Below are 24,786 nucleotides of genomic sequence, written 5' to 3' on the forward strand. Positions count from 1 at the left end.
TGAAAACTAAGGAATCAATCGTTCTCAAACAATTTCAGCTCTATCAAGCCTCAACTGATAGAGCCTCTATCAAGCCTGAAAACTAAAGCCTCAATCGTTCTCAATCAATTTCAGCTCTATCAAACCTCAACTGATAGAGCCTTTATCAAACCTCAACTGATAGAGCCTTTATCAAACCTGAAAACTAAAGCCTCAATCGTTTTCAAACAATTTCAGCTCTATCAAACCTCAACTGATAGAGCCTTTATCAAACCTCAACTAATAGAGCCTTTATGAAGCCTGAAAACTAAAGCCTCAATCGTTCTCAAACGATTTCAGCTCTATCAAGCCTCAACTGAATTAAGAAGAAATTGATGGAAAAATCAACGAAGTATTCACCAAGATCTTCCTATATTGGCAGAAGAACCAACTTAACTTTTTTAGTGAATAATAAGCACCAAAACTGATTACAAAAACTTTCTGTATTAATTCCAGAAAATAAAAGATGGAGGCCTTGAATAACAAAGATAATAACAAAGATAAACAGAGATAAGAATAATAAATTTGAATAAACAGATAAACAAAATAATAATAAAATAATATTAATAAATAAAATAATATTATATTATAAAATAATAAATATATAATATATTTGAATAAAATAATAAATTTGAATAAACAGAGATAAGCACCAAAGCTGATTTTGACGTTTTCTGTGTTCATTCCAGAAAAAAAGTGGGAGGCCTCAAGAAGATTGGAATGGAGGAGGAGCGTACGCAGCTGTGTTGGCCTCAAGCAACTTGGTGCTCCAGTGAGTTGTTAGTAGTAGCAGGAAAAGTATTCCAGAAAACTGAGGCCGTACCAAAAGCCAAATCAGAGGAGTAAGATCCTTCATGATAGAAATAAGACAATCGTAGTTTTGATGATGAAAAACGCAGCTTTTGTTAGTTAAGAAATTTTACTCAACCCCTTGAAGATGGTAAAAATGGCACCCCCATTTTACATGGCAAAAATTAAAGGTTTAGTCTCCTCCAACTATTTTGATTCTATACTGTTCCAGATTGTTTTACAGGAATATTTCGGGAAAGGTCCAACGTTCATAGTCACGGAACTCGGACAAGTGGAGATTGACGTTCTTCACCTAGTTTCAAGTAGGACCGCTTTTTCAGTTATCTACAGACGGGCTAGGCTGTGGAATAAGCTTGTCCCAAGTACCAAGGAAATACACATTAGTCAATTTAAATCTGAACTGCGTGTGGAATTGCTTGGTAAATACAAATTCGAAACAGACTGAGATTGACGGAATTACAATCGACAATAGACAATAATTGTTTAGTTTTTTTTCCTTCGGGATCATGATATTATGTTGTTTTATTGTGTATGAATTGTTTTCGGTACACGGTTTCACCCTTTTGCTTATTATAGATTAACTTTTTTTTTTTTTTGTTCATTGTTTTTATTAGTGTTTCTCTTTTATTTCTTGTTCTTTTTTGTTAGTAGCACTCTCGCAATCGACGCTTCTGGTATGCTACCGATTGATTTTGTCTCTGTTAGGTTTTTGGACAATAAATTGCTATTATAACTATACTTTGCACTTACCTCCTGCAATAGAACCTAAGGCGAATCGATATCCGCTTTCCAAAATTTGCATAAAAACACCTCGCTCTTCAGGACTCTGCAAATAGAAAGGAAAAACTTTACAAACAAAAACAAATAAATACTCACAAAAAGAAACGCTTGAAACCATCAACTACTTCTTTTATATTCACAAATTGGATAAAAAGATCTTTATACGTAAACTTAGGTTTGTTTAGACATACACTCTAGCACAAGGCTAATTTAAGCAATCTTTACAAAAAATAAAAACAATAATAATGCATATATTACGTCATATTACGTCATATATTACGTCACTATCACTTATTATAAACTTCCGCAAAATAGGGACCGATTCACGATGTTATATTATGTTTTTAAGTATTTAGAATATTTGACACAATGTTCAGTGTTGAGACGTAGTTCAAGTATACCCACCCACAAGAAAAAGGAAGCATTTTTACTATTTTGAAAACAGGGGTCAAAGTTTTTTCATTTTCCTTTGCACATAAGAATCAAAGAAACATTTGTATCTTTGTTCCATCTAGCCTATCATAGAGCGCAAATGCTGAAACATATAAAAGATATAGGCTATTAAAAAGGAAGAATCAAAAGGGAATGAGAAGTATATTAGAATATCAATATGGAATCGTACGAATGAATTCCCAACAGCTAAAATGTTTTCTAAACTTACAAAATTAGAAAAATAATGCGCTTGCTTTAATAAGGCAATAATAAAGACACTTTTAATTAAAAATAAACTTTTTTTAAAAGATAATAGACACATTTAGCACTGATTTATTGTAATTTTCCTTTCTTTTGTAAAAATAATCTATTGCAATATCCTCCCTCCCCTTCCTGCTAAAGAAAGGGCGAAAAGGAAATTTCTAGAGCAGAAAGTGTAATTAAGGGTAAAATATTTAATCTATATTTATATATTATTTGATTTACATAACCAATTTGATTATTGGTTAACTTTATCAAAGGAATTAAATTCCTGGAAAATATTGAATCAAAGCTTTCCATAAGCAAAATCTGCTTTTTCTTCTTTTTACTGAGTGATTTTTACCAGTATTTAAGCATTTGCACATAACAGGCATAACAAAAATTGTACTACTGCTTATTAATTCTGTTTGTTATTTGAATAATTGAATCGACAGCAGTGTTAAGATCATCAAATTTAGTTTACGAACTTACGGATAAATTTTGATTTTCCCGGAAAGGATAAATCAACGCAACTTAAAAATGGAAAAAGCGCAGTTTTTACAGATCAGACAAAACTTTTTTGGCAGGTAAAAAAAAATAATTTAAGTTTAATAGAAGAATCAAGCCTATGTTTCATTTAAAATCTATAATACCTTCTTCCTCACAAAACAAACTTCCTTCACATCCAAGGTATCACAAACTTTTTCATTTTCATCAATATGTTTTGCTGCAACTGTATCTCAGTTTAGCACATTCCCAAAATGTTCCGCCCATCTCTCTTTAGCTCTTTCCTTATCACTAATTGTGGCCCCATTCCTACCTTGACTAATTTTACTATTATGCCGTCTAGCTGCATCTTCCAGAACCTCAGCAACTTTATCCATGGCCTCCACTTCAGATCTCCTTAGTTCATATTTTAACGCTTTCTCCACTTTCTTTACATTCCTTTTGTTTTCATACAATCTATCACTCAGATAATTCGTGTACAAACCCCCTCTACTCTCTATTAAACATAAAGCTTTTTGACTAATGTTCCTAGTTGCTGTCTTAGCACTCTTCCCTAGGACACTCTTCCTAGTTGTAGTCTTAACAGTCTTCCCTAAGACACCTTCAGCAAATTCACAAATTGTTTTTCTAAAATTAGTCTATCCACCTTCCACATTGTCAAATTTTAAACTCTGAAGTTTAGTGTTCAACTGCTCCTAGAAGGTTTCTCTCAAATTTTCATCCCGGGGTTTTATCGAGTTTGACCCCCCCCCCCCCACCGCAAAAAATTGTCTGAATCGTAAAAACGTAAACGAAACATATAAAAACAAATTTGTAGTGCTTTTTTCAAACATTCTTTTTATATCCCCTCCCCCTGAACAAAAATCCTGGATACGTACTTGTGATTGATACCTAGCATTTTTATCAATTTCAGTCCAACACTAACCGACTAATACACAGAAAACTTAATGATGACTACTTACCGATACTGCTTTTACTTCTGTAAACCTTTTGGTAATTTGTTTCAAATAATGGTCAGGTGCTATTGTCCTCAAATCTTCATATGTGATACGACTAAAATAATTAACAATCGTAATTATTTATCTCTTATTATTTTATGGTAATCCTTATTCAAAAAGTAGCCAATACGTACGGCAATTATACATGTTATAAGATAAGGATAAAGGCCTTTTAGAGTCATTAGTGGCGCATAAGGCGTCAAACCGATGTTTCGATGTTATAGGATGAGGATAAAGGCCTTTTAGAACTATTGGTAGAGCAAATCGATGTTACAGGACAAGGACAAAGACCTTTTAGAGCCATTTGTGGCGCATAGGGTGTCAAATCGATGTTTCGATGTTATAGGGTAAGGATAAAGGCCTTTTAGAGCCATTGGTAGAGCAAATCGATATTATAGGATAAGGATAATGGCCTTTTAGAGCCATTTGTGGCACATAGGGCGTCATACCGATGTTTCAGCTGCTCAGTCTTTTGACATGAATTGGTAACAAACGTGTCACCCAGCCTTACGTCGATCCATGGACCCTGTATTGCCACAGAGCGCCAACCCAGTGGCGTAATATCGTCAAAATTCTGAGGAGGGAAAAGCTCCTAAGTCAAGTGAAAATGACAGAGAGAACTGAAAAATGAGCCATACAGTACCATAAAGTTAAAGATATCCAAAAGGAAACTGACCAGTTTCTGTGGATGCTTGAATTATGCTGACTTATCTTAATTTTTACAAGATTTTGTAGCAACTAAATTTCATCTGAGGGAGGGGGGGGGGGGCAAACTGACATCTAGGAGTCGGGGGGGGGGGGGCAGTTGCCTCCCTGCCTTATAACAATTTACACCCCTCCATCAATCCACTGTGCTACCCCATAACTAAATCTTATACACGGTAAGAAACTATTTATTCTATTTTATTTCCTTTTCTCAAACTTTGCAAGCGAAAAGAGTGGTCCAAGAAATTTACCCTGAGTTCATACCGATGGGGATAGAAACGAATGGTTTCATGTCCACTAATAGGCAGGGAGACAAGGTGGAGGCAAATTGCAACATATTACTAGTGAATATTTGTGCGTCATGATTGAATATTGCGTACATAAACCTAATATGAAACTTACTCATTTAATTCAAAATTAGCTCTATTGCAGTAAAAAATAATCAGAGGCACACAAACACAATGTCACTATCCCTTGACGCTTGGAGTGGCACTAATTAACATAAAAAAATATTGAAAGTACAAAAAAAAACGAAAGGGAGGAAAAACAAGAGAGACACGAAAACGGAGAATTTCCAACTAAAACGAGGGAATAAAGCCACGAAGTTTGTTTTCTAAGCCGTTTTCAGTAAAAGGTTAGCTTTACATGATCCTACAAAGATAAATTTGTTTTTAGTGTTTTCGTAAACTTGACAAATATGATGCATAGACTGATAAACAATTGTTTTTGCAGCAGTTTCCATGTAAAAAATTCTCGCCAATAGCATGTGAGGATTTACCCTACTAAAGAAAAGAAGCTGGAGGATATAGTGGAAAAAGGATACTCATTTTGAGAGGACCAAATCTTGTAAATAATATCTTTTTATGTGCAAAATAAAAACGATGAAAATACAAAGTACATGAGAAGTATTTACGCCAAAAAATTTAAATGGCAAATAAAAATTTAAAACCAGTATTTTGATAGAAAAATAAATTTTGATCAAAAACACAAACTTCTCTGAGGTAGCTGCAACGAGGACTATAAGCCTATCTACTAAGTACCCTAAGTAAACACTCGAATTATAATATATATATATATATATATATATATATATAATATATATATATATATATATATATATATATATATATATATATATATATATATATATATATATATATGTTGCGGTTATATATATATATTGTGAAAAATGTTGAGCATAATTACCCATATTACACTTCTTAAGACTATCAGTCTCCATTATTAGAGTATGGAAGGATTATACTTTTGAATTCCGACATCTTAAAAACGATTTATTCCGAGCGAATTATTGGAAAGTATGATTTATCGGAAGAATAACCAATTTTATAAAAAATTATTACTAATTTATCAGGATGAATTTCAGACAACCTTGACTTAATGGACGGAGCTGTGGCTGGGAAACAGAGGAGTATACATTTTCCGACGTCAGTGAGTATTCCCTCGCTTCACACAGCTAGTTTTTTTTTGCTGTAAAATGACCCCGGCATTACGGAGGAGTCGAAAACGCAGAATATTTCATTCCTAGATTTCAATACATGGCTTACATTACATTTTTCTATGAAAACTCAACTTTTAAACCCAACTTGTTTTTTTTTTTTACTCAGCTCTTACTATGCTCAGCCGGCGCATACTGATGATGAAAATGTTTACTTTAGTTGGAAAGAGCAATAATCAAAGTTATTTTTTTAATAATTTATTAATTTCTTTCATTTATTAACTGCGCCTTCTACTTTATTTTAATAAGAATAAAATTTCAAATTATAAAGTGAATATAACCGTTAGATTATTTATTTGAAAGGTTGTGCCGCAAAAATTTCTGCGTCCGAGATAAGTGCTCCCTCTGCACCCTTCCCCACAAACACCCTCTGGCACCCACCCTCTGATTTGGATTCAACTACATTATGTTGCTTTAACTAGCAATTGTCATTTTTCTTTTTTTCTCAAAATTAAATAAATGGTTAGACACATAAGCAACAGAAGACCCATTCGATAAAAATTAATTTTTCAGAGATTTCCAAACTTCATTTTGTTAATGGACAAAAAGATTTCTATCTGCAGTTCAAATACCAAAAAACGAATAACAATGCTTCTAAAGTGAGATCAATATTGCACAAAAATACTAAATACTCTCTTTTTTTTACATATCAATAGGTAAAGAATCATCAAGTCTATTATATATATATATATAAATATATATATATATATATATATATATATATATATATATATATATATATATATATATATATATATATATATATATATATATATATAGTGAAATTTCATCTATCATACAGTCTAAAGCAAAAAAGAAAAAGAAAATAAGCAATCAATTCAATTTCTTACATAAACCAAAAAGTCTGGGAGGGACTGAGAGGTAGTTACTCAAGATTGTAGGCATACAATAGTGCAGAATCGGGTAATATTGATAATAAGCAAGTGTTGAGCTGGGACACTATGAACTTCTATGTATTTTTTCTAATTTTTCAGAATTAACCCCCTCCCCCCAATAGAGCGGATCCGTTCCAATTATGTAAATCATGTATCTAAGACTTCTGCTTATATTCCCCACCAAGTTTCATCCCGATCCCTCCACTTTAAGTGTTTTCCAAGATTTTAGGTTTCCCCCTCCAAACCACCCCCCCCCCCAATGTCACCAGATCTGGTCGGGATTTAAAATAACAGCCCTGAGACACGATTGAGACAGCTCTCAGACATTCGTAAGTTAAAAATATATCATTTTTGCTATTTTAAGGACCAGCACCCTCCCCTTTTGAATTTTATTCTATTCTCATTTTTAATTTATTACATACTGCCCAATAATAATAATAACAACACCAATTATAATAATGAGACAAAAAAAAAAAAAAAACAGCAGAAAAAGAAAAAAGGAATATCCCCCCAAAAAACAACAATAACTCAATACCTTGAATATTGGGTGACTTCTCAAATATTTGCCTTTTTTACGCTACAAACAACCAACGATGGACTATATGAACCGTCAACTATGGACTTTTTCTTTTTCCTGCCAAATTTCTTTTTATCACTCATTAATGACCTGATACTCCTTAATCAAATGAAACTTGAATTCGAACAGCCATTTTTCCTCGTAAGCTATACTAATTGTCCTATGTTGGATATGGTATGTAGTTGCTTCCCCTGTGGATTTATTTTATCTTAATTTATCGTTTTTTAAATTTATTTTCTCTTTTTTTCTTTTTTTCTTATGATAGTGAATTGAAAAGATGTTATATGTATATTTTTGTTTACCTGATTCAACCACATCAACCATTTGGTTTTGGGTGAATCATATTGATTTTGTAACTAAATTAAATAAAAAAAACTAATTTTTTTAGCTGAAAGTAAGGAGCGACATTAAAACTTAAAACGAACAGAAATTACTCCGTATATGAAATGAGTTGTCCCTTCCGCAATCCCTCGCTCTTTACGCTAAAGTTTTTAATTGTTCTAAAAAGTAGAATTGTGGCAGAGAGTCAAACTTTAGCGTAAAGAGCGAGGGATTGCGGAAGGGACAACTCATTTCATATACGGAGTAATTTCTGTTCGTTTTAAGTTTTAATGCCGCTCCTTACTTTCAGCTAAAAAATTAGTTTTTTTTATTTAATTTCTGAACGTTTATGAATTAATGCATGTTTGGTTTTGGCTCTCCGCACATAAATTATTAAAATGAAATTTGTATATTAATTCTTTTTTTGGCTAAATGGCTTTCTCTTAGTTTTGATCAGACGATTTTGAGAAAAAAGGGGTGGAGAAGGAGGCCTAGTTGCCCTCCAATTTTTCGGTTACTTAAAAAGGCAACTAGAACTTTTACTTTTTAACGAACGTTTTTATTAGTAAAAAATATACGTAACTTAAGAATTAACTTACGTAACAAACTTTCATGACCTTATATTTTTATTATGTATACGAGGGGGTTTGTACCCTCGTTAATACCTCGCTCTTTACACTAAATCGTAAGTTTTGTCCCAATTCTTTAAGAATGACCCCTGAATCAGAAAGGCCGTAGAATAAATAGTCAAAATTACTAAAAATACTTTAGCATAAAGAGCAAGATATTTATCTCCTCCTAAATACCTCGCTCTTTATGCTAAAGTATTTTTAGAACCCCTCATATGCGTAATAGTCTCTGTTCGTTTTAAGTTTCAATGCTACTTCTTCCTTTCATTTGAAAAAACGTTTTCATGTTTATTTTTCATTGTTTTCTTAGAGTAATGCTAGAGAATCCTGCGCCCTTGTCATTGAATTTTTCTTCCCCCATGACAGATTCCTCCAAGGTAAGATCCTCCAACATAGCCCCCTCTGCTCAGCCCCACCCCCAAACAAAATAAAATCCCCCTGAAAACATCTGTACACTTCCCAATAACCATTACTATATGTAAACACTGGTCAAAGTTTGTAACTTGCAGTCCCTCCCCCAGGAATTGTGGGGGAGTAAGTCATCCCCAAAGACATAGTTATTATGGTTTTTAACTATGCTGAACAAAATGGCTATCTCAAAATTTTGATGCGTTGACGTTGGGAAAAAAATGAGCGAGGGAGGGGGCCTAGATGCCCTCCAATTTTTTTGGTCACTTAAAAAGGGCACTAGAACTTTTCATTTCCGTTAGAATGAGCCCCCTTGCGACATTCTAGGACCACTTGGTTGATACGATGAACCCTGGGGAAAAGAAAAAAAAAAACAAAAAAAAAAAACAAACAAATAAACACGCACCCGTGATTTGTCTTCTGGCAAAAAATACAAAATTCCGCATTTTTGTAGATAGGAGCTTGAAACTTCTACAGTAGGGTTCTCTGATACGCTGAATCTGATGGTGTCATTTAAGATCCTCCGACTTTTAGGGGGTGTTTCCCCCTATTTTCCTAAATAAGGCAAATTTTCTCAGGCTCGTAACTTTTGATAGGTAAGACTAAACTTGATGAAACTTATATATTTAAAGTCAGCATTAAAATGCGATATTTTTGATGTAGCTATTGATATCCAAATTCAATTTTTTAGAGTTTTGGTTACTATTGAGCCGGGTCGCTCCTTACTACAGTTCGTTACCACGAACTGTTTGATTGTTGTTAAAGTTAAACAAATATATCAAAGTATATACATCAATCTTATAGTCCTAACCGAGTGGATTGGTGCGCTGATTTAAGATCCTTTGTCCGAAAGGGAGAGATTTCGAATGCTAGTGTACCCATGGTTTGGGACGGGGGGTCAGTGGCGAAACTCTGTAAGCTCAGCCAGAGTCGACCCAGCTCTAAATGGGCACCGGGAGAAATCTGGAGAAGGTAAATAGGGAGGGTGTGTGAAAGCAAAGGATGGTTAGCCCCACCTTCCACTTCCTGGCTGAAAGACCAGGGAACGGAGATCAGCACCGCCAGTATGGACTATAAACTCCAATTACGTATTCTTTACCTTTTTTTAATCTTAACACTTGCCAATAATTTTCAAACAATTCGATTTTTTACTATTCCCTTCTCATAATAAAAGAAATTTGCATATACACCTTCGGTTCATAAGAATGACATAATATAGCCAAAAGAAAAGAGTACAAACCCAGTTTGATGTAATAGGTCAGCAAGGAGGAAAAGGATATCTACTTCTAAGGGCGTTATCTGTGACATACTTTGTGCAGAATGCAAGAACTCCTCTGAAAAAAAAAGGAAAATATATAAATTATGAAGTGTAGAGCCTGCTGAATAAAAGAATAAATAAACGTAGAACAGTCTTTTTCAAGGCCAGATATCAAAACTTTTTTTATATATAAAAAATTACAAGTCCTCCTCACACGAAAAAAATACTTCCTGAAAATTACCTATTTTAATATTTTAAAATATTAAAAAATATTTTTATATTTAAAGTCAACAGGGTTGACTTAAAATATTTGTGTGAAACCTGGCTGTATTCAATCTCAAATCCTCCATTGCTTTTAGGCGCATAAAAGAAAAAGAAGAAAAAAAAACGAAGAAAAGGAAGAAAAAAAAACAAAAAAAATATAAAGAAGAAAAAATGAAAAAAAAAGAAGAAAAAAACGAAAAAAGAAGAAAACAAAAAAACAAGAGCTAAGAGCAAAATTCTAAGAATCAATAGATTGATTTAAAAGGAAAATCAGAGGCTTAATGCCGGTCGGGATTTAAAATAAGAGCTGTGAGTCACGAGGTCCTTCTAAACATCAAAATTCATTAATATCCGATCACCCACTCGTAAGTAAAAAATACCTCAATTTTTCTGATTTTTTCTCTCCCTTCAGCCCCGCAGATGGTCGAATCGGGGAAAGCGACTTTATCAAGTCAATTTGTACAGCTCCCTGACACGCCTAAACATTTTCATCGTCGTAGCACGTCCAGAAGCACCAAACTCGCCAAAGCACTGAACCCCACCCCGTAACTCCCCCAAAGAGAGCGGGTCCGGTCCGGTTACGTCAATCACGCATCTACGACATTTATAAGCGTTTTTCAAGATTTCCGGTTTCCCCTCCAACTCCCCCCAATGTCAACACATCTGGTCAGGATTTGAAATAAGATAGATAGATAGATAGTTTTATTTAGCCCACCATCAGAACAACAACATGGCGGACTATAAAGAAAAAAATAAAAAGAAAAAGGCGAAAAACAATACTTCAAGATTAAACGATTAGATTACATTCACTAAATACAATCATAGCTCACATATGACGTGCAACGGCAGGAAATTATAAAGGTGCTCAAGGGCACCTTTTCTAGCATTAGTTTCCTGTTCTGCCACAGCTTCACGGGGATCTGGAATTTGATACTTATTCAAAAGAAATGAGTTTCTCTCGAATAGCGGTATGCGTATCAAAAACTTCAAATATCTACAAAACGCGGACCTAACTTTTAGTCTCTCTGTTTCTGTGAACCATTTCCAACGCGGGGAAAGGTAAAGAACATGTGGTAATGCCACTGCTCTGTACATCCTCGCCAAAATTTGCCGATTGTAAGAATACTTCAGCGGGGCTAGTTTAGCATAGCTCACTCGCAGGTTAGACACAAGGGTATCAAGGCAAAGAGTTCTGGTAGTTTTCTTATCTCGGCCGTACCGAAGACCTAAATATTTGAGCGAAGAAGACGGTGCAATAATAGCACCATCTACGGATACGGTTGGTGCTGGTGCCTCTTGTTTCGGCAGAGCTGAAAACCAGAAATTCAGTTTTCTGGCCATTAACTTGTAGACCAATAGTGCTATAACCAGATACAAGCTTATCTAAATTATCATTCAGTACACTCAATGAGAAACTCAACATAAGTAAATCATCAGCATAGCTTATTAAACTCAAATCATAAGTATCAAATCTTAGGCCGTCAGAAATTTGTTTTGTAACCTTAGAAGTCAACGTGTTAAATAATATCGGACTTAAGACGGAACCTTGTCGAAGTCTTCTCTTTAGTTTAACTGGCTCACTGAGTTTTTCAAGCCCAAGTTTCACTCTTATATAGCTATTAGAGTACCAAAATGATAACATAGCTACTATATGGGTGTTAACACCGGCAATTTGCAAGGTCTGGATTCAGTAATTCAGCAGACTGAATTACTGAATCAAACGCAGCGGAAATGTCGACACTACATATATGTACGGATCAATCAAGTGAATCAGCCTTGGCAAGAATGCGCTTTAGAAGTCTACGGGCGAAAGCACAGCTGAGATGCTTTCGAAACCCAAACTGCCTGTAGCCTATAACACACTTCGATATAACTTCGCGAAGGACCAATTTTTCCATCACCTTGCTCGATGTACTCGAGACAGTAATCGGCCTGTAGCCTCCACATTCATTTGCGTTTTTTCCTTTCTTCAGGATGTTTGTAACGACTCCAGTACAAAATGATTTGGGAACGGATAGCTCATTAGAGCTCTGAGACATGAGTTCCTTCTAAAAATCAAATTTCATTAAGATTCGGTCATCCGTTCTTAAGTTAAAAATACCTCAATTTTTCTAATTTTTCCAAATTAACAACCCCCAGCTCCCCAAAGAGAACGGATCCGATTCGAATTGAAAATGGAGCATCTGAGACATAAGATCCTTCTATATATCAATTTTCATTAAGATCCGATCACCCATTCGTAATATGCCTCGATTTTCACGTTTTACAAGGATTCCGGTTTCCCCCTCCAACTCCCTTCAATGCCACCGAAACTGGTCAGGCTTTAAAATGAGAGTTCTAAAGCACAAGATCCATCTAGATATCAAATTTCATTAAGATCTGATCACCCGTTCGTAAGTTACAAATACCTCATTTTTTCTAATTTTTCCAAATTACTCCCCCCCCCAACTCCACCAAAGAGAGCGGATCCGGTCTGGTTATGTCATTCACCTGTCTTGGACTTGTGCTTATTCTTTCCACCAAGTTTCATCCTAATCTCTTCGCTTTAAGCGTTATCCAAGATTTCCGGTCCCCCTTCCCCCTAATGACACTGGATCCGGTAGGGATTTAAAATAAGAGATCTGAGTTTCGAGGTCCTTCTAAATATGAAACTTCATTAGGGTACGATCACTCTTTCGTAAGTACAAATACCTCATTTTTCCTATTTTTTTTAGAATTAACCCTCCCCCCAACTCCCCCAAAGAGAGCAAATCCGTTCTGGTTATGTCAATCACGTATCTAGGACTTGTGCTTATTTTTCCCACCAAGTTTCATCCCGATCCCTCCGCTCTAAGCGTTTTCCCAGATTTTAAATTCCCCCTCAATTCCCCTCAATGTCACCGAATCCAGTCGGGATTTAAAATAAGAGCCCTGAGAATGATATCCTTCCAAACTTCAAAATTCATTAAGATCCGATCACTTTTTCGTAATTTAAAAATACCTCACTTTTTCTAATTTTTCAGAATTAACCCTCCCCTCCCCCAGCTCCCCCAAACAGAGCAGATCTGTTCCGGTTATATCAATAATTTATCTAGGACTTCTGTTTATTTTTCTTACAAGTTTCATTCCGATTCCTCCACTCCAAGCGTTTTCCAGGATTTTAGGCACCCCCCTCCAACTCCTTCCAATGTCACCGGATCTGGTCGGGATTTAAAATAAGAGCTCTGAGACACGATATCCTTCCATCATCAAATTTCATTAAGATCCCATCACCCGTTCGAAAGTTAAACATACTTAATTTTTTCTATTTTTCCAAATTAACTGGCCCCCACTCCCCCCCCCCCTCCCAGATGGTCAAATCGGGAAAAAGACTACTTCTAGTTTAATCTGGTCCGGTCCATGATACGCCTGCCAAATTTCATCGTCCTAGCTTGCCTGGAAGTGCCTAGTAGCAAAACCGGGACAGACCGACAGAATTTGTGATAGCTATATGTCACTTGGTTAATAGCAAGTGCCATAATAACAAATAAAAGAAAAAAAATAGAAATAGAAAAACAAGAAGAAAAATGGAGAAACTAAAACAAAGTAAATTCAGAAAAGCTCAAGTAACAGACCAAATGAATGAAAAATATAACAAATTCTTGCGGTTGAACTATTTACGACCCCTCCTCCTCCGTATGTGCACATCTGTTATTTTTTTCAAAGAAAGGTTTACTGGTTTTCAATAAAAGAGCTTCTAAACATCCAAAAATTTAATTTTTTGTGCATATTTTATGTGTTAATATAAGCATTGGGATTTATCGTTGGGATTTTGCTTTTTCTGTAGGATGCTCTCCCTTTTTTCCAATGAGCAGGTATAATCTTTAGCCATGAGAACAGCAAGAGAAGATCAGAAAGCGAGTTTTGATTTGTTTCATTTCCCAAAAAAAGATAAATTATACTCCAAAAAATCGAGGTGCTCGATTAATGATAAGGATAAAAAAAATAGCTATAAGACCGGAAAACGAAATGTTTCTCACGTACAAAACCAAAGAATTGAATGTAAATATTTAGGAGTTAATCCCGGTCAAAACGTCCCGGGGCAAAAGTAATAAAAATGAAAAATCAAACAAAACAAGAATAAATTGAAAATCCAGAGAAAAGTCAGAGCCACAAAAGATCAAGCTTGGATAAAACCTATTTGTAAAAAGCTGAAAAAAGAAAGATGAATGGAATAGCAAAATTCTAAGAGCCAACTTTTGCGACTAATTAGTCGCGAAAGGTGACTGAAAGCTCCTTTTTTTTCGCTTTGCTTATGTTGCGCTGAGTTGGGTTGTAAATTGTTATGCATACCCCTTGGAACTACAGCTTATAAATCAAAGATACATAAAGCAAAGGCCTTCCTGTAGGGCAAGGGGTCGTGAGTCCAAAATGTGCAGTTTTTTGTTATAACTTTTTAACATGCATGTGACATAACATATAACATGAATTTTGACGTAAGTTTCAAATATAAAGATAATAAATTTGTTTTTTTTTTAAGATATAAATTAAACGACATAACAAATTAAAGATGTAAAGATTTAATAAAAATTAAAGATATAGCAAATCTTTGAAGGTTCTTCCGTAATTTCTATATAATTAACACTCCGGAATACCAAGAACATCTAACATTCTTTTCTTAATCTCTATATCCCAGTGCCATAATTAGCATTGGTACCACCGCGACAAACTCTAAAAGTACCACCCCCTTACAGAGTCCAATGAATAGCACCCCCCCCCCCTTTCATGCCTTAAAATGGACTATTTTGGAAAATACTGGGGATAAAACGAACTCAATTCACCTGTGCAGATTTTTGTGTGTACATGGTACTTACAACAGAGTGAAACAATTATTCACAAAAATAATAAAATATAATAAATGACTGGATTACATCCATCATGCTCTAGAATGAATATAAACTAATACTGTGAGCTTCAGGTGTGTGCTTCGCTTTGTGTGTGGGGCACAACACCAGTTGCGCAAACATTTTTCGAAAGCAACACATAGCTATCGTCGCGACATCGACGGTAGAGCCAAGATCTTTCCGCGCTGATTGGCTGTGGGAGTGCCGGAGGGTAACGCCTATGTGTGTTGAAATCCTTCTATGGGCAAGATCCGAAAAAAAAAAAATCAAAATCAAAAATCAAAAAAAAAATCGTTTAATTCATTTTCTTACATTTTTACGAGTCAGACGAACGTTTCAGGGGGGGGGGGGGGTCAACCCCCTGGATACGACCTTGGGTGGCACTCCTCACTGTGTTGGTTTGAGAAATACCAGACGCCTCAGGGAGTTCAATTCAACGCTAAAATAGTCTACGTATGCTTAGAAAATAATCAGATAAATTATTAGAAAATAATTAGGAAATAATTAGATAAATTCCAAGAATTCAAACGGTTTGGTATTGAGAAGCAAATATGAGCTCACGAAGCCGCCTTCTTTCGACTTGGAGTTCGTCTTTGTTTACTTCCTCGAATGCTGGTTCTCAAGATCCTCAAGACTCGACGGTCCTTCAACTCTGAACTCTGGAGTTGCGTTAGGATTAGCAGGTGGTTTTAATTTCTCAGTGGTGATTTGTTTGCAACAAAGCTTGGTCAGGGGATATTGAGGATTCCACAGTAGCACTTTCAACTTTAGTACCAAAAATTCAACTTCTGAATGCAGACCATGCTCTACCACAGCGTTTCTCATAGTTGATTCAATGTCTTTACAAATCTAGTTACGCAACAACTATATCGTAATAAATGATGATTCAAAATTAAAAATTCCAGAAACGATAAATTTCTAGACAAATTTATCAATTTAAAGATGTGGCTAAAATGGCCTAAATCGTTTGATTAGTGGGTATAGATAAATTAGATAAATAGAAATTTACTATACAAAAAAAGCCACAGGCCTGTGACAACACACAGAAAAAAAAAAAAAAAAAAAAAAAAAAAAAAACACATATATACAACAATATTTCAAGCTCTCGCCCGTTCCCTTTCCCTAAGATTTTTTTCTATATTTTATTCATAATTTGATAATTCCAAATAAAATTTGCAATATTTTTATAATTACAAAATAATTTGAACCCCTTTACTGAAACCATCCGCTCCCGTGGCACTACCTTATTTGAAAATTAATATTTCCTTAGATCTAGCAATTTGGGACAAAAGAGGATAAAGTGAAGCATATCCTCATCAACTTCTCCACACATAGGAATGAGTAAGGACCATCCATCCCTAAATATTTTCTTCTTTTCCAAATGCTAACAAAGTACCCCTCCCTGACATATGCCGCTTAATATCATTACCATTCAAACCAGCTTTAAATTAAATATCATAATTTCAGACTTCCATCAGCTGACTTTAAACTCGGAGGGACGTGACTCGAGGCTTTGACTTCACACGGCCATTTCTGAATTTTCTGGTCTTCTAAAACACCCCTTACTAATTTTGGTACATTACCCATTTTCACTTTTATTCCCGCCCCTCCATTCCAAATACCTTATAACCCGCAGCCAATCAAAATTAATCTCGCCTGCGATACCATGAACTTCTCCTTTTATCCAGTAACACTGTCAGATAAGCTGCATTTACTGGCCTTTTGTTTATTATGGTAATAGCCTTTTCCCAATATGTTATCGATCTAACCAACCTTTTTACCCTTAATTAATACATAACCTAGATACCCTTTATAGAACAAGAACTAACAGCTCATATGGCACTTGTGACGAGGCAAGAAGAGCTAAGAGCCAAGAGCTCATATGGTATGAGCTCTAACAAAATTCTACGAATCAATAGATTGATTTAAAAGGAAAATCAGAGGCTTAATGCCGGTCAGGATTTAAGAGCTCTGAGTTACGATGTCCTTCTAAATATCAAAATTCATTAAGATCCTATCACCCACTCGTAAGTTATAAATACCTCATTTTTTCTAATTTTTCCTCTCCCTTTAGCCCCCCAGATGGTTGAATCTGGGAAAAGGACTTTATCAAGTCAATTTGTGCAGGTCCCTGACATGCCTACCAATTGTCATCGTCCTAGCACATCCAGAAGCACCAAACTCGCCAAATCATTGAACGCCTCCCCCCAACTCCCCCAAAGAGAGCGAATCCAGTACGGTTACATCAATCACGTATCAAGGACATTTGCTTATTCTATCCACCAAGCTTCATCCCGATTCCTCCACTCCTTGTGTTTTCTAATAATTTCCCCCTCCAACTCCCCCAATGTCAAAAGATCTGGTCGGGATTTGAAATAAGAGCTCTGAGACATGAATTCCTTCTAAATATCAAATTTAATTAAGATCCGATCACCTATTCGTAAGATAAAAATACCCCAATTTTCAAGTTTTCCAAGAATTCCGGTTTCCCCCTCCAACTCCCCCCAATGTCACAGGATCTGGTCGGAATTTAAAATTGGACCTTTAAAGCACAAGATCCTTCTAAATATCAAATTTCATTAAGATATGGTCACCCTTTCGTAAGTTACAAATACCTCATTTTTCCAAATTATCCCCCCCCCCAACTCCACCAAAAAGAGCAGATCCGGTCCGGTTATGTCAGTCACGTATCTTAGACAGGTTTTTACTCTTCCCATCCAGTTTCACCCTGATCTCTCCGCTTTAAGTATTTTCTAAGATTTCTGGTCCCCCCCCCAATGACGCTGGATCCGGTTGAGATTTAAAACAAGAGATATGAGTTACGAGGTCCTTTTAAATATGAAGGTTCACGAAGATCCGATCACTCCTTCGTAAGTTAAAAATACGTCATTTTTTCTAATTTTTTAGAATTAACCCCCCCCCCCCAATAGAGCGGATCCATTCCAATTATCTAAATCACGTATCTAAGACTTCTGCTTATTTTTCCCACCAAGTTTCATCCCGATCCCTCCACTCTAAGTGTTCTCCAAGATTTTAGGTTTCCCCCTCCCAACTCACCCCCAATGTCACCAGATCCGGTAGGGATTTAAAATAACAACTCTGAGACACGATGCCCTTCCAAACATCAAATTTCATTAAGATCTGATCAGCCGTTCGTAAGTTAAAAATACTTCACTTTTTTCTATTTTTTTCGAATTAACGGCCCCCCCCCACCCCCCAGATGGTCAAATCGGGAAAACGACTATTTCTAATTTAAACTGGTCCGGTCCCTTATATGCCTGTCAAATTTCATCGTCCTAGCTTACCTGGAAGTGCCTAAAGTAGCAAAACCGGGACCGACAGACCGACAGAATTTGCGATTGCCATATGTCACTTGGTTAATACCAAGTGCCATAAAACTATTGAATTTCCCATTTAAGCCTTATAATATACAAAAATTTCCTAAATGCAATATTTCTGTTTTTTACCCTCTTTTCAAATCCCCAAACGTCCGCACCATAGCACGAAATGACACTGTTTCGGTCCCAAAATTCTCCTATGTAGCTTACTGCCTGCTGGTCCTAGATGCTTACAGAAACTCCTCAAAAATTCCAGTGGACCCTTTTCCACTTGCAACCCGAGCTTTTGCAACCCAAGTAAATAAAATCCTTAGCATTATTCACCTCTCTCGCTTTATAACAAAAAGGAATTTCTTGGTTTCCAAATAACAATATATTTTAATTTCCCTGTTTTCATAAGATACAAGCAATTTTTATACCTTTCCACTGCAATTTCCAATATACCTTTTCCAATTTCCAAGGGCAATTTTATACCCTTTTCCACTTGCCAGTTGCACCTTATCACTCCACTTTCCTAAGCTTTTGCAACCCGAGTAAATAAAATCCTTAGCATTATTCGCCTCTCCCGCTTTATGACAAAAAGGAATTTCTTGGTTTACAAATAACAATATATTTTAATTTCCCTGTTTTCATAAGATACAAACAATTTTTATACCTTTAGTTACTTCAGCAGTTTGTAGACCTCCAGTGGAATTTAAATATATTTTTTTCACCAGTTCCATGTTTTCTAGAAGGGTGAGGAAGGCTGAAAAAAACGGGAAAGATACTTTATTACCGCCATCTGTTGCTTTTCGAGCTGCCTAAAAAAAGAAGATAAAAAATAAACCACAAAAAAGAAGAAAGTCATTATTTAGATTCATTTAGTCATCATTAGTTCATCGAAAAACAGGCAGGAAACATTCACAAGGCCAACGTTTAGCTAGAAAAACATACAAATTATCGAAACCAATAAACTTAGCGTTACTTAACTTAAACTCAAAAATTAATTTTTATTCAAAAACGAGAAGTGCTTTGAATTTAAACAGTCTTCTATTTTCTGTTCTCTAAAATTCTAGAGTCGTATCCTTATCCAGCACAAACATTCTTAGTAATATACAAATCATCGAAACCAATCATTATTTTTTCGAAGAGCACTTAAACTCAGCGTTATAGACGGAAACCAAAATTAGTTTTCATTTAAAAATGACAAGTGCTTTAAATTTAAAATTAAATAAAAAAAAACTAATTTTTTTAGCTGAAAGTAAGGAGTGACATTAAAACTTAAAACGAACAGAAATTACTCCGTATATGAAATGGGTTGTCCGCTCCGCAATCCCTCGCTCTTTACGCTAAAGCTTTTAATTGTTTTAAAAAGTAGAATTGTGGCAAAGAGTCAAACTTTAGCGTAAAGAGCGAGGAATTGCGGAGGGGACAACCCATTTCATATACGGAGTAGTTTCTGTTCGTTTTAAGTTTTAATGTCGCTCCTTACTTTCAGCTAAAAAAATAGTTTTTTTATTTAATTTCTGAACGTTTTTGAATTAATGCATGTTTGGTTTTGGCTCTCCGCACATAAATTATCAAAATGAAATTTGTATATTAATTCTATTTTTGGCTAAATGGCTTTCTCTTAGTTTCGATCAGACGATTTTGAGAAATAAGGGGTGGAGAAGGAGGCCTAGTTGCCCTCCAATTTTTCGATTACTTAAAAAGGCAACTAGAACTTTTAATTTTTAACGGACGTTTTTATTAGTAAAAAATATACGTAACTTAAGAATTCACTTACGTAACAAACCTTCATAATCTTATATTTTTATTATGTATACGAGGGGGTTTGTACCCTCGTTAATACCTCGCTCTTTACACTAAATCGTAAGTTTTGTCCCAATTCTTTAAGACTGACCCCTGAATCAGAAAGGCCGTAGAATAAATAGTTGAAATTACTAAAAATACTTTAGCATAAAGAGAGAGGTATTTATCTCCTCCTAAATACCTCGCTCTTTATGCTAAAGTATTTTTAGAACCCCTCATATGCGTAATGATCTCTGTTCGTTTTAAATTTCAATGCTACTCCTTCCTTTCATTTGAAAAAACGTTTTCATGTTTATTTTTCATTGTTTTCTTATAGTAATGCTAGAAAATCCTACGCCCTTTTCATTGAATTTTTCTTCCCCCATGACCGATTCCTACAAGGAAAGATCCTCCAACATAGCCCCCTACCCTTAGCCCGACCCCCAAACAAAATAAAATCCCCCTGAAAACGTCTGTACACTTCCCAATAACCATTACTATATGTAAACACTGGTCAAAGTTTGTAACTTGCAGCCCCTCCCCCAGGGATTGTGGGGGAGTAAGTCATCCCCAAAGACATAGTTATTATGGTTTTCGACTATGCTGAACAAAATGGCTATCTCAAAATTTTGATCTGTTGACTTTGGGGAAAAATGAGCGTGGGAGGGGGCCTAGATGCCCTCAAATTTTTTTGGTCGCTTAAAAAGGGCACTAGAACTTTTCATTTCCGTTAGAATGAGTCCTCTTGCGACATTCTAGGACCACTTGGTCGATACGATGACCCCTGGGAAAAAAAAACAAACAAATAAACACGCACCCGTGATTTGTCTTCTGGCAAAAAATACAAAATTCCACATTTTTGTAGATAGGAGCTTGAAACTTCTGCAGTAGGGTTCTCTGATACGCTGAATTTGATGGTGTCATTTTCGTTAATATTCTATGACTTTTAGGGGGTGTATCCCCTATTTTCTTAGATAATGCAAATTTTCTCAGGCTCGTAACTTTTGATGGGTAAGACTAAACTTAATGAAACTTATATATTTAAAATCAGCATTAAAATGCAATTCTTTTGATGTAGCTATTGATATCAAAATTCAATTTTTTAGAGTTATGGTTACTATTGAGCCGGGTCGCTCCTTACTACAGTTCGTTACCACGAATTGTTTGAAAAGCTGTTCAATTTTCTGTTTTCTAAAATTCTAGAGTCGCACCCTTATCCAGCGCAAACATTCATGGAAAATCTAAAAGAATGATTCAGATTACATGACAAAAAATATAAATCATAAAATAACCTAGCCAAGATTCATGAGAATATAGGGCAAAAGTAAAAATATTACGCACACTAAAGAAATAGTCAGACAGGCAAATAGCTTGGCGGAATAAAGATAGCGCTATTGGTTCATAACATATTTATAATATTTGAGTATTTTTTTTAGTTAAATTATAAGAAACTTAAGCTAACAAACCTATCTTAATGCCAATAATTTGCGAAATGACACTATATTTATTTGTGAAAGAGAGGGTTCAAATCAAGCTATTTTTGCATGTTGCATTTCTGGTAAAGAACGGTGGTACTGATTTCCGTTTCCTAGCGCTTCAGCCAGGAAGTGCAATGGGGGGTTGGGAGCCAGCCATCCTGTGCTTTCGCAAGCCCTTCTTGTTTACCTTCCTCAGATCTCTCTAGATACCCATTTAGATCTTGGTCGACTCTGGTTGAGCTTACAGAGCCACGCTACTGACCCCCGTCCCAAACCAAATAACCAGCTACACAAGAACCTGAACATCAATCTAGGACAGTACATCCAAAGTAGGCTACCGTCTCTTGTACAGTTCCTGAATTTGAAGATATTTATTTGCAGAAACTAAAAATAACACATGTTTTAGAACCTGTAAATTATTAAAGGAAAAAAAAGCTACATCAGGTTGCGTATCCAGTTATAGAAAGAACACTTTAAGCAGCATTATAGGAATTTATGGTGTTTATCAATTTTGAAACGCTACTCGACAAATTTGGTGGTAGTTCGACAAATTTGATATTTGTAAGTCTGTTTTTTTTGCTTTTTTTTTAGTACCAATTTGAAGTACCAAGGACTTCAAAATACTAGAATAAATAAAAAAAATAGTCAAGGACAAACAAAAAAAGGTACTTGTATTATATTCTTACTACCTAACATTCTTCTAATCCGACACGTAATAATGTTTCAATAATAATGTTTCTCTGACGCTCAGTCCTAATGAAATATACCAAAGTAAGAAATTTTTTTTTATACTTTAGAAACAAATTTGGGCTATATACTTGCACATAAGGAGGGGGAGGGGGTAAATTATAGTAGATCTGCATGCCTATTGTGTTATATACCATTATTCAGCATATTATGTGGTAAGAATTGCTTTCTAACCTCCGACTGTCCAAATACTTTGACCCCTCCCCATTTGCAAATATATGGCCAAAACTATATATTTTCCATCTATTCTGTCACTTCTTTTTGTCTTGTCTCACGCTAAGCTGAAAGAAACTAACGAAAAAAAAGGATCTATAATGCGTCAATGAATGAAAAACTTGAGCGCTAGTGGGTTTATCAAACAAGTACCAAAATATTCAAGGACAAAAATTGTCAAGATGAAAATATTCAAATCGTAAATTTTCATCTCTGAACCTAGGGGGTCCATAATAAACTTACAAAATAACACATCAAAAATTTGTTTATATGCATCTTTTTTACGTTTTTACGAGCTGGACAATTCTTTTTTTTTGGGGGGGAGGGGGGGTTCCAAGACGACTATGTAAGGATGGAAACAATTTCACCTTAGTAAATGAAAAAAAAAAATCTTCAATAGAAACTTCATATCTACTACAAGACAAAAAAAATCAATGATTCCAGAACTAAAATCAGACACTAAATATCGAGGACCACATTTCCATTCCTAATGAGTCAGCCAAGGCCACATCCAAGGGGGTGCGAGTTTTTGACTATAGCACCAAAAATTGGCTGTGCAGCATGGACATTTAGGAAATTGTTGCACTTTAGGAACTGACCGTGGTGGCAACCCTGTTGGTAATACGGCACCCAGAGTTTGAACTCACCTATAGCAAAACACTGCACAGATAACACAAATGCCGTAATAGTCCAGGATGTCCTTAATCCAATACATACATACATTTGTGTGTATTTTTTTCCATTTTAAGGGAAAGCAGGACCCCGAATTTTTTTCGGATATATTTTTTTTCGAATATAGTTTTAGGGAAACACACTGCCCTGCCTAGGATCTTGCAGCCTGTATCTAACTGTTCCAAAAAAGTTAAGGTTTTAAGCTTTTGACATCTTTTCAGCTGAAAAGTGGCATTTCACTTGGCGTACTTGGCAGCATAAGACAACGCAATCAACAAGGGCGTATCCAGTATCTTTTTTGGGGGGGGGGGGGGGATATAAAGAAAAACTTTAAAAAATGCTTCAAAAATTTGTTTATATTCATTTTTGTGTCAGAAGAAATTCTTCGGGGAGGGAGGGGACTCGAACCCGTACCCCTTCTCTCCCTGGATACGGCCTACAATTTTAGGTACAAAAAGGATCCAAATTTTACCGCAACGAGGTTATCTTGAACGGCTTTAGTAAGCAGATGATTCTTGATCGATAAGCAAATGTCATTAAATTCCAAGACTGAGATACTTCCACTTCCTTCGGGGTCATATCTTTTGAATGCTACAATTGCATATTGCTGGTTAAAGTCCTGGAAATAAAAAAAGACATAAAATAAATACAATTTGAACCAGAACCAGTGCAATTAGTGGCAAAAGTGTATTGTTGACAAAATGAATTAAAAAGAAGTAATACTTCTGGGAGAATGAAACAAAATATTAACATATCACTAGGTTTCCCTCAATTTTCCCAAAAATATCTTATTTTTTTGCATCAAGCACCATTATTTTTTACGAACAAAAAAAAGTTCAAATAGGGATAAATCAAATTATTTAGACAATGAAAACAGGTACAACAGTCTGGATATTTCGATCACATATACAGCGAACGTCATCAGTAGAAATACTAAAGTATTAAAATTGAAACTAACATATTTAAATAAAACAAATAATTAACTTTCGGGTCATTCACAAAATAACAAACTTCTGGGTTATTCACCTGATATTTTTTCGGAGAGAGTTCAATGATAAAGTTCATTATTTTTCAAAGTATGTATTTCATAGAAAGGCAGTGTGGTCTGACAAAAGGATACCTAATTTAAGGTGTTCCGTCGAAAAAATGTTTTTGACGAAACAACAGTTAAACTAAAAGTTTGTGGAATGGAACTTAGACCACTTGTATTGAAAGTAATTTAAATTGATGTTAATTTGAATTAATAATGTAATTATATTATACTAATAATGTAATTATATATTCACTAGGGTTATTCACTAGATTTTTTTTTTGGAGAGTTTAATGGCAAAGTTCATTATTTTTCAA

General features: G+C 35.2%; 1 protein-coding gene across 2 annotated transcripts in view; it reads right to left on the reverse strand.

Moving 5' to 3' along the window:
- LOC136035650 (calcium-binding mitochondrial carrier protein Aralar1-like) overlaps nucleotides 1–24,786 on the reverse strand; it is an 89,428-nt gene that overhangs the window by 27,838 nt on the left and 36,804 nt on the right. For both annotated transcript variants that reach the window (XM_065717557.1, XM_065717556.1), the window contains 5 exons: nucleotides 23,912–24,058; nucleotides 19,215–19,359; nucleotides 10,078–10,171; nucleotides 3,750–3,840; nucleotides 1,579–1,654 (listed from right to left, as the gene is read on the reverse strand). In XM_065717557.1, coding sequence (XP_065573629.1) covers nucleotides 1,579–1,654; nucleotides 3,750–3,840; nucleotides 10,078–10,171; nucleotides 19,215–19,359; nucleotides 23,912–24,058 — 553 coding nt within the window. The remainder of the gene's footprint in view (nucleotides 1–1,578; nucleotides 1,655–3,749; nucleotides 3,841–10,077; nucleotides 10,172–19,214; nucleotides 19,360–23,911; nucleotides 24,059–24,786) is intronic.

This window comes from Artemia franciscana, chromosome 14 (genome assembly GCF_032884065.1).
Source record: "Artemia franciscana chromosome 14, ASM3288406v1, whole genome shotgun sequence".
NCBI lineage: Eukaryota > Metazoa > Arthropoda > Branchiopoda > Anostraca > Artemiidae > Artemia > Artemia franciscana.